The 11,735-nt window shown below is 36.0% G+C and overlaps 1 protein-coding gene across 1 annotated transcript in view; it reads right to left on the bottom strand.

The window, feature by feature from the left end:
* Positions 1–2,800: 2,800 nt before the first annotated feature.
* LOC149772583 (uncharacterized) overlaps positions 2,801–11,735 on the bottom strand; it is a 34,305-nt gene continuing 25,370 nt past the window's right edge. Inside the window, exons 2-3 of the mRNA XM_089947635.1 lie at positions 6,591–6,704; positions 2,801–3,328 (exon numbers count right to left, since the gene is read on the bottom strand). Of these exons, the coding sequence (XP_089803761.1) occupies positions 3,003–3,328; positions 6,591–6,704 (440 nt within the window). The 3' untranslated portion in view covers positions 2,801–3,002. The remainder of the gene's footprint in view (positions 3,329–6,590; positions 6,705–11,735) is intronic.

Raw genomic sequence — 11,735 nt, 5'->3', positions numbered from 1 at the left:
GACGCTATCGTTCTTGTTGAGTTTATAAACAGGAGAGATGTCTGGATTAATGATTATAAAGAAAATTGAGGATTTGCAAAGCATATAAATATAAAAAAAATAAATGGCAGATACATTTTTGTTTTTTAAAAAAAAAACAAAGGATTATAAATCACTATTTTCGAATTGTAGAGTATAAGTGAAAATGCATTGATATAAAAAAAAAAAAAAAAATCATTATAGAGATCCTCAGTTTTCGTCTAATGTTTCAACACACTTTAACACCAATAATCACTCTCTACTTGATTTGTCGTTTCATGCCAAAAGATATTGTACATGGTGACATGAATCGATTCATAAAATGAACTTATTGGATTCATAAGTCAGATACTCTGTATCCTAATGGACTTAATGCTAATGCACTATATAAAATTGTATAATTTACATTGATATATTGTATATCCTTTATAACAATATAATTATATGTATGACTGCTTGTCTCTAGTTTATTTTATTATTGTGCTATCAATAAGAAACTAATAATAATAATAATTATATATATATATATATATATATATATATATATATATATATATATATATATATATATATATATATATATATATATATACATATATGTGTGTGTGTGTGTGTGTGTGTGTGTGTGTGTGCAAAATATAAATCACTGTGATTCTTGGATTTGTTCTAATCACTACAAATGACCTAACGCATACTCACATGTAAAGAAAATAAAAAAATTGAATTTTGTGGGAAACCTTCGTTCCAAATGGCATGACTTGTTATTGGTACAGTCCATCTGGAGTCAAGAGTGCTTAAATTTCATTTGCTCTCTCCTTAAGTCGAATTTGAGAGATTCTCTTCAAAAAAACAAACTTAGTGATGTATTAGGCATAAACGGAAGCATTAAAAAAAGTGTAATTCTGTATTATTTTCCTCTTATAAAGTTACTATAAGCAGTCACGGCAGGTTGCAAAGTGCACTGTTTACAGAAAATGTTAAATAAATCCATTGATCCTGGTTTATACTTCATTAATTTATTAAAAACATTAATGATCTAAACAAAAAGCTTAAATTATGTCTAATCACTTAGTTATTGCTTGAACGAAGGTCAAAACATTTGGTGATATATGGATTTCTTATGTAAGAGTCAGGCATATAATTATATATATCTTTCATGTAAATCCGACGTTCTAGTAGATTCGTCCTCTGTCACGTTAAAAAACATCACGTTCTGTTCTCGTTATATTGAGTGTGGCCTAGCTGATCTGCATGTTTCAATATGGAGTCGATGCGATGAAGTTTGAAATGTAGCTTATTTTATTGTACGACATTCATTATATTAAATTAATATTTGCAATATTGATATACACCCATTCTTTACTAGAAAACTTAAGCCTGGAATGGCCTTGTTTGAGGATGTATATATATTAAAAAGCAAGTAAAAAAGCAATGACAACTAAAATTGCCAGAACAACGCTTTGTTACCTCTAAACCGAGATACTAAATTGATACATATAGCTGAGACAATATCGGATAGGATCACTGCAACAAAAGCCATTTATAGGAACTGGCTTCATCCTCTACACGAACAGTAAGATCAATTTTTTGCAACTTATCTTAACATTAATTGCGGTCAAAGAATGCTTAATAGTCAACGAAAGTCGTGTAGATTTTTGTCAGCTTGTGTGCGTTGTGATTGCGAGAGAATTGCGTGTGATTCATGACAAAAGTCAAATAATACTGAGCAATCACATGAACTCTGATAAAATAACCAGATACATTCAGGCAGCCCAAGTCGTCGTAAAATAATCAAACTCTTGTTCGTTTAAGCATTAATCATGAATGGTAACACTAACTAACTATATTCATAAAATGAGCTTTTATATTCATATGCATTTCATTTCTGAGGAGGTCAGTGTGTTTTGTACCGAATTTAAATAATTGATGATGTTTCTAACTAGTACACAGATTACAGCTTTACTGTGTATTCCGTGTTTTCTTACCATCATATGATCTGTCATTTCACGCAAATAAATGTTTCATCCAAGTTCAGATCATTCAGACGTATACAATGAAAAGTATCAGCATGATCAGGATGTCCTGGAACCAATCATTATACAGGCATCCGGGTCCTGTATTAACCATGGTCGAAGATTAAAGATACCAGGTTCAGAAATATAAATATTGACACAGTATGATTTGTTCCAGAGGACTTAGAACGTGATACGCTGGATAACAAGATATATACGCCAAGGCAAATTACAAATACAACTTGAAGCAAACTGGCCATCGCTGAAAAGGTCAGCTGTGTTTTATCTAAGTTTTAAAAAGATGAAAGATGTAGATGTTCTTGTTCATTTAGAAAAACAAATTATGAATGACTTTCCTGTAATCAATATATCATATATTCAATTCAGTCTGACATAGCATTGCTAACTAAATTACTTTAAGACTAAAAGGCAAATTACAGTGAGAAAGATACGCCCCTGCTGTAATTTTCAAAGACTTCTGAAGTTGGTATGGCGCATTCGCATTCCGCATCCCTTTCTCCAACTCTCTTCGCGGAACACTGTATTACTGTGAGCACAGATAGGATATGCTATCTGTCGGTCACGTATCATACACTTTACACTAAGTAACTTATAAAGGAGTGACTATATATATATATATATATATATATATATATATATATATATATATATATATATATATATATAAAATATATAATATATATATATATATATATATATATATATATATATATATATATATATATATATATATAGTTTTTTCAGGGTAGTCTTCAAAACGAAATTAAGATGACGGATACACGGAATCGAACAGACTGCTTTACGTTATCTAGCCATGGTTTGGGAGGGGAATGATGCTCTTTTTCTGAGGGTTTGCCTCATTTCAGCTTTCGACCTTTATAAGGGCAAACTAAACAGCAGCAAAAACATCCTATTTGAAAACGAGCATAATCGCATTCAGGAAATTGTTTGTTACACGGCACATCTAGTTAAGTTTTTTTCACAATCTTGAACGTGGAAGGTATAATGATTGTATTCTCGAAGAGATCTGTTCGGTGATTTCTGTCGAAAAAGTATTGTTACGGAGCAGCTTACAGCCATGCATACCAACAATATCGTCGTAACCGTTGTTCCCAGAATAATGGCAGGTATGACCCAGAAGGGAAGTCCCCCTTTTAACCCCTTCGAATCGTCATTTGCAGACGGGGATCGCAATCGTTCTGTTAAATTGTTCGAAGCATTGACATGTACACTTGTGACTGCCTCTACATTGGTCGGCTTCGTTGTATCTGATATTACTGTAACAGAAAAGGTCGATATAGTAAGAAGTTGTGGAACGAAAGATTAGAATTTCAGACATAATATTATATGTCTGCATATATGATATTCTTAAAAATATGTCTTCTGTAATTTTCAAAGTTCAAACAATGTAAAGCGAGTACAGTAATGGAATATTTATAGACGTTCATATTTAGATGGAATTTTCTTTCGCTGGAGTCTCATTTATGCGCCAATAACTTTGATTTAAGTGAAACTGGATGGAATGGAATAGAACAAAATATATTTCATTGAATGGAAGTCGTGGATATTTACAAAGTTTAGTGATGAAACGGTCATTATTGGTGACGCTGCTAAATACCGTAGAGTTATTATCTCGCTATTTCTTCTCTAAACTATTGTGTAAACAAAAATCCTAAGTCTATTTTATATTCACACCATTCCTATATAAAATATCACATATAATTTTCTCAAAATTGTATATTGTTTCAATCATATTATTCCATTCCACGATTTAATTTTTTTGAATCTTTTTTTGTTGCATGAAGCTCAAATTGAGAAAAGTTAACCGCACAAAAATTACTCATGTGCGGTTCATCTACATCATAATTTCAATTTTATCGGTATTTCAACTTCTGTGCATAGAGAAACCTATACACGACCGTTTGTTTTTCGTAAAAATATTCTTTAAATTTTTTTTCATAAATTAAGTTGCTTAGAAAAGTTAGGGGTCGATGCTTAAATAAAACACACCCCTTCAGATGCATAATCTACTTATCTGGACTCACGAAATGAAAACAACACTAAGTCATGAAAACTGAAAATAATATTCAACAATCGAATATACTTATAAACCACTGTTACACGGAACGCCAGCGTGTCGCCGTACTCGGTCAAGATCTAATACATTTCACTTTGTTACCACAATATGAGTTAGTATGGACTTCAGTACAAATTTTAACAAATATATCCTTTGTTTGTTTTATTTATTTCAACCACTCCATTTTCATTAACGTTAGCTGGATATCGCGGCATACAGTGATTGTCACGAGAAGTTAGCATTCTGTTTTCGATACTAAGGAAACATCAAGGGCAGAATCCCGACCCGTTCTGACTGTAGGCAGTGGTGGACAGTCTCCTTCCCCTGCCCCATTACCCCCTCGCTTGTATTTGTATATAAGGGGATATTATTCAGGCATTTTCTGGTTATCTCAATTCAACACGCTTTTTATTGCATGTCTAACCCACAACACCCGGTTTTCAGTGTTGACCTCACCTCCTAAACAATCGCCACCAAGTAACCCGTTATGCACAATACGTCAAAATAGGCTTTTGCTCTATGTCTTCATGCCGTGACTGCATGACATTGGCATATAGGATGAGAAACGAATAAGATACAGACTTCTTTGAAATTTCACACCAAGGTGGCTGGAAAAACAAAACCGTAACGATTAACAAATTACCAATGTTGTATCAATTTTGGTTGTCGAAGTGGGTTCTATGAATATACCGTTTATGTGATGAGCAAGGTTTATATTTATCGTGGCCTAGTGGTAAAAGCGAACGCCTCGGATGCAGGATTTCGCGGCTTTGATCTCTGACTGAGTCATACCAAATACATAAAAATGGTACTAACAGGTGCCTCGTTAAACGCTCAGCATTAAGAGGTTAGTGTTAGGACTGGTCGGCCTGGTGTCAGGATAATATGACTGGGTGAGACATTATCATACATGTGTGCGACATGAAGCCTCGCTGCTAGACATCACTATAAACTACCACACTGCAGACATCTTAGCGATATGACTGTTAGATGTTAGTTACTGACTGAACCCAGTTATATCACACCCTCAGCGTGGTTTCTTCAATTAACAAGACTCGCAAATATGTGTCTTTTGTAAGCATGATAACAAACGTATGCCGATCTTTTCTTTTATCTTTACATGACACAGATTACCTGTGATGTAATATTACTCTTTATCACTGAACCAATCACGAGTCGTCCGGTAAAAGTGTCACGAGGACAGTATTGTGTTACGTCATAGTTTAGATTGGGCACAGTTGGTTGTATCGGATTAACGATATCCTTATCTGTAAACTCGAAAAATAATATCCTATAGATTAGTTTAAAGTCACGTGGTATCTCAAGTTCACAAAATTACACCGTTAGAAAAAACCAAACAAACGGAAATTGATACGCTATTTTGCTCGTCTCATTGTTAACAATCACTAGCGGGGTACCTATAACAGGTATGCCCCTATGACCGCGGTATAAGCCGTATTTCAGGTTTGTGTGATCGTTATCTGTTAGAGGTCACATAAATCCACAGGGGTTGCCTGCTCATTATCCTAATAAGTTATCACCATCGTCATCAGTAAAACCAAACCCTCCGGATGAATCCGTAAAGTAACTAGACTCGCAAATTTCGCCTTGGGTTAGAACAATTACACGTGGTGGCGAGTTTTGTTATCTTCGGCTTCCAGAAAGTTTGCACTTTGTTAGTGAAATAATGAGATTATTGTTGCGTATTATATTGACTTGAGGATATACCCGTTAATGGCTAATGTGGTAATACACTCTGCGTCAAATGACCTTTTAGATACTGGACTAAATTTAATATTATTTGATTTTCAAAGCTTGTTGAACGAGGACTTGTTGTTGTTCTAGGGTTTAACGCCATTTTCAGCACAAGATAGGCCATATATGGCGGCCAGTATAACTGGTGGAGGAAGAACCCTGGAAAACCCAGGAAAGAACCACCGACCCACGAGAAGCTACTGGCAGACTTTCCCACGTACCAACGCTAGCCGAGCCTTGGACTCGAACATACGCAGACAGAGGTGAGATGGCAGTGATCCGGAACGGTGAGCGCTTTAGACCACTCGGCCACTCGGGGCCCCTGTTTAACGAGGACAACTGGATTTCACAAGTATTTGTACCACGTACTTACTAATGGACACGTTCATATTCAGGCTCAGTTCTCATTTTCCTTCTTCTCTGATTTTTACATGAAGATTGTTATCAATGTTATGGACAGAAATGGAGGCTCAATCAAAGTTAATCCAACATTTTAAATACGTTCATATGCAAAATTAACAGTATATCATGTATCATGTATGTATGTATGTATGTATGTATGTATGTATGTATGTATGTATGTATGTATGTATGTATGTACGTATGTATGTAGGTAGGTAGGTAGGTAGGTAGGTATAATTTGGGTGAGATTACGTGCCGATCACAACAATGGAAACATCGTATAATAATAAGTATATGAAAATTACCTTTAAACTCTTTGAGTTTTGCTGCTTGTCGCACATGCAAACTGTGATGTGGTGTTGATATTTTGTCACTTTCTAACCTGTCATCTCCTAAACTTAGTGAACTGTATAATGTCCCTGGAAAAAAAAGCAAGAAATTTATATATGTTGGGAAACATTATTGAGCATGACACACTTAACGGCTTGCTCCTACATTGTAATACACATCTTCTATCTTATAGTCATGGTCATCATTATGTTTGGACTACGTACGTTCTACAACTCAGTACTATTGATAGTATGACTTTGCTGAGGGTTATACCTTTGGGATCTTTCTTGTACGCGTGTCACCAGCTGTATTTATTATCTTCTTCAGAATCCGATCTCACCTTTCACTGCTAATATTCTTGGCTCCTGCTAAGTTATCTTGCTCAATACCGACCTGAATATAATTTTTGTTCTGGGTCAATCATCTGATATGAAGCTTGACATCTTGTATTATCCGTGTGGCTATTTACTTCGTGCTTACTGTAAAATATCGCCAAGGCATAACTGTCATAGTTTATTATATTTTCATAAGCCCACCTTTAGCTTTTAGTGATGTTCTGAATAATGGTCCAGATAACAAAGACGTGAACGTTGGTACATTCTTTTACAACAAGCGTCCATAAGTACGTTCAAGCTGTACAAATCAGCAAGGATTCAATCATAAATTTAAATTTTCGAAAAGGTTGCTACTGTTGTAGGGTTTAACGCCATGTTTCAGCACGCGATATGCTATACATGGCGGACAGTATTAATGGTGGAGGAAGAACCCGGGAAAACCCCGAAAATAACCACCCACCCACGAGAAGCTACTGGCAAGCTTTCTCACATACCCACACTGGCAGAATCCGAGACTCGAACCCAGGCATACAGAGGTGAGATGCCAGTGATCCGTAACGGAGAGCGCTTTCGACCACTCGACCACTCGAGGCCCCTTCGAAAAGGTAAGCACTTGACATGCGTGGGAAAAGGTTGCATGCATTTGTATTGTTATTGCGTTGCAGAAAATATAAGCTATTACTACAAAACAAAATAGCTTAGTTGATATTAAAATAATTTATTTAAAACATTAACCGATATGTATTAATATTTTATTCAATCTATTCCCACCCCACCCCCATGTAATAACTTATTACATACATTTACAAGTACACTTTTAAATGGAAAAATGCGTGTGAGCCTTCGTCACGAAACGATAGAGAAATAAAATTAGCAAAATTTGACCAAAACAAAGCAATTCGACACATCTTTTCATTTTCACCATAGATTTAGTGACCTGTATGAAATTCGGAACATTATAATAAACACTAGAATCTGAATCAAACTAATATATTTGATCAACTGCGTAGCCTTTTCCAGTAACTGAATTTGCCAAGACAGCTAATTTTGTATGAGTGGGAACACACAGCAGCATTATCGATACGACGCCCATACAGTTAAAATGAGAAAATAAGTGGTATGGGCATTACAGTGTATCGTTGCTCTTCTCACGATAGAAAACCCACCACCAGTACCCCGTGCCCCTCACATCGAATGTAAAGCAATGAATAAATATGCTCAAATTGTCTACATTTGTCAAAATTCTGTCCATTCACTCGCTTAACCACATGCACTACGTTCTGCGAGGTTTCTCTCCAACTCATAATAATATAATATCTGTGAAGCACAGTCGTAATGTAATAATGAAATTTTAGTAAAGAACGAGTTTCTCAATCGCCAATTATAAAACGTAACGCGGTTTATCACATAATCTCATTGATCCGAAAGGTAAGCTTGGCTTGTATCCATTATGTCTGTATAATAAATACAAAGGTGGGTTATTCTAGACGATACATTAACTTAGTTATGTTACTAGACGTAATTAATGATTCTAGTTTGAGTAAACACGTTTAAAATCGAGTTAATGATTACTATAATAAATAGGGTTTGAAGATAAGTATATTCTAATAAGTAGATATTATGCTCTGTATCGCATCCGTAATACCCTTTCCTATATCAACAAACGCGCAAGCCAACTGAAAGTCACACAATTCAATTATTTCTAACGATCATTCAAGATTAATATTTAATTATATAATCACAGTAAATTGTTTTCCCAATGTAACTTCCTTCAACTGTTTGCATTATTTGTAGTTACGACACATGATTAGATATTAATAGTTCGGACACAGTGTGAGTTATTAGTAGTTCGGACACGGGATTAGTTGTTAGCAGTCAGGACACGGATTAGTTATTGGTAATACGAACACGGTATGAGTCATTAGCAGTTACTACACGGGATGAGTAATTAGTAGTTAGAACAGAGTTAAAGAAAAAGAAAAAGTGTTTCGAAATAAATAAACGGGTTGCATGCTAATGTTTGTAAATGTGCATACATATATTGAGGATGGTCCATGTATATTTGAATCTCAATACAGGAGATTCAAAATATTATGTTGGTAGGTTTTGTTCCTGTGTTCGATTCCCGGGCCTGGCACACAGATGTTGATCGCCAACATCAGGTTGATTGCATCCTCTACCTTTTTAAAGCTAACTTACTCATTTAATCTTGGTTCAAACAATCACTATATAATGCAGTGAAATTATAAAAACGCTTGCCCTCGCTTCAATAGTTCATGGAAAATGCGATACACAGTAAGTGTGAACTTCAAAGAGCTGACATATATCACTCAAAGGCACAGAGGGGCTGAATTTGCCCTCAAACCAACTGCTTACCCAAACTGCAGGTTGAAGTTATCCAAATTAAATAGTTAAAATTATCGTTCCAATGCATGTAAGAGAAAATACAAATGGAAAATGTATTCATGTTACTAGTATACACATTTGGTAATGGTTTTGCAAATTATCTATGCAAATTTATATCCAAAATTTATATTTCACTCCTCGTGGATTTTCTTTTTTTTGTGGGTTTATTTTGTGTGCAAACTAGCATAAATGTCAAAATACATCATATACATGCACTATCATTTATTTTGCCAATCTAATGATGACTTTATTATGTTAACGATGAATTATTGATGCAGGAAGTTTGCAAAATATATGCCAGGATTAAATGATTTAATTTTCAGGACGTGAGAGGGGTTGGTGGTAATAGAGAGAGAATATCTGCTTTTTAAAATAAAAAATACAAACTCCAGATGGCTTGGAAAAGTATTATCACACTGTAGGCAGGAACGAACAAAAAGGAAATCACTATATCAAATATATTAGTTTGAAACAATATTCTGTGGTTAAATTAAAGAAATATTCTGGTTCGAAAATCAACACCACTCCCATCTGACCCTCACCCCCAACCCATCAAAGTAAATGGTCGGTCTCTTAAGATTCTGTGAATCTTTCAACAAATTAACTTGCATTAGGAACCTCATTTGCATAGCAATATGGAACAGATGATAGTAGGTTGGCTTGATAGGGATAATCCACTCAGTTAGAAATAAGTAAAATGTATAGTTTCTGCCGGTCTCATAATTAGTCCAATGTCCCAAACAATGGTCTACTGACCACTATGTGCACACAGACCTCATATATTCGAAATATGTGTTTTCATTGAACTCAACATGCAATGTGGATTCCAAATGAATATAATGTGTCAGTATACATGTTAACGTTTTCTTACCAATATGCAGGTAAGAAAGTGTTTTGGAGATTTATTTTTAGGTCTTTAACCTAAAGACCTTTTCACGTTTCGTTCAAAATCCTTCCATTCGATCGACCATCGCTACTGTAATATATTCCTTTTTCTGAAAACCGCTCCGGTGGCCTAGTGGTTAGAGCGTCCGCCTCGGATGCCGGAGGTCGTGGGTTCGATCCCCTGCCGAGTCATACCAAAGACTTACAAAAATGGTACTAACAGCTGCCTCGCTCGGCGTTCAGCATTAAGAGGTTAGTGTTAGGACCGGTCGGCCTGGTGTCAGGATAATGTGATTGGGTGGGGCATCATGCTACATGTCTGCGGCATGATGCCCCTGTGCTATACATCACTGCCACATTAGTAGTATATGGGGATCTTATAGGGTCTATGGGATTTATCATTACAGACCCCCTTGGGAACATATAGGGTCTATGTAAATTTAACATGGAGAAAAATCGTGGGAACATATAGGGTCTATGGGAATTAACATGGCCAAAAACCCTGGGACAATATAGGGTCTATGTAAATTTAACATGGAGAAAAATCGTGGGAACATATAGGGTCTATGGGAATTAACATGGCCAAAAACCCTGGGACAATATAGGGTCTATGTAAATTTAACATGGACATAAACCCTTGGGACTGTATAGGGTCTATGTAAAATTGAAACAGGGAGGGTCTCTATTTTTTTTAAAAAAAAATAAAATAAAAAAGGGGTAGGCAATTCAAAGACTATCTCTTTTCGAGAAATATGGCTGGCCCTGAAAAGGGCCTTTGGGTTTATGTTAATGTATTCATAAACATAAATGGCACCGCATTGGTCTTCTTCTTCTCCTTAGGCTGCGTCTTACTGTTGGTCCGTACATCAGCACTCTTTTCAGGCATCCTTGTCTTTCCACGTAGATCCTACGTATCCACAGGCTGGTGTTTGTCCTGTGGACAACGGTCCACTTCGATCGGACATACATAAGCAAGTCTGTCCGAAACATCATGGAAGACACAAGGGTGGATGACTCAACTGTAGTCCACATCTTGAAGCGACGAGAATAGGTGAATCAATGCAGTGAACGGCGCTTATTTATAGGGACAGGAGGGATTGAAACGGATTGAGTTCATTCACCAATCCGAACACGCGTTACAGAATTCAGTCAGCCCGCATCCAATCCGAAGAGAGCAGTCTGTGACGTCACGTAGTCAATATAGATTCGCTAACGCTTGTGTGCAGTCAATCTATGCGACAGTGATTCAACATGACGGAAACTCAGAAAACGATCCATTGGGCTGCACCAGCAGGGGAGACTGCCCAAGGGAACTCGGACTTACTTTCAGAAGAAGTGAATTGGGATTTTGTGGATTTTCTCTCCTCGCAAGAATTTGTTCCGGAACCTTCGTTACCTTCTTCATTACCGCAAGTGGAGAATTTTAGACAGAGACAGAAAGAAGAATTGGAGAAATTTATGCAACGACAAAAGGAAGCGGAACAAGCTTTTCTC

The sequence above is a fragment of the Sinohyriopsis cumingii genome, unplaced genomic scaffold, assembly GCF_028554795.1.
Source record: "Sinohyriopsis cumingii isolate HCF-2022 unplaced genomic scaffold, ASM2855479v2 utg001392l, whole genome shotgun sequence".
Lineage (NCBI taxonomy): Eukaryota > Metazoa > Mollusca > Bivalvia > Unionida > Unionidae > Sinohyriopsis > Sinohyriopsis cumingii.
The sequence above is the reverse complement of the archived record's forward strand: the minus strand, read 5'-3'. Positions and strand labels throughout refer to the sequence as shown.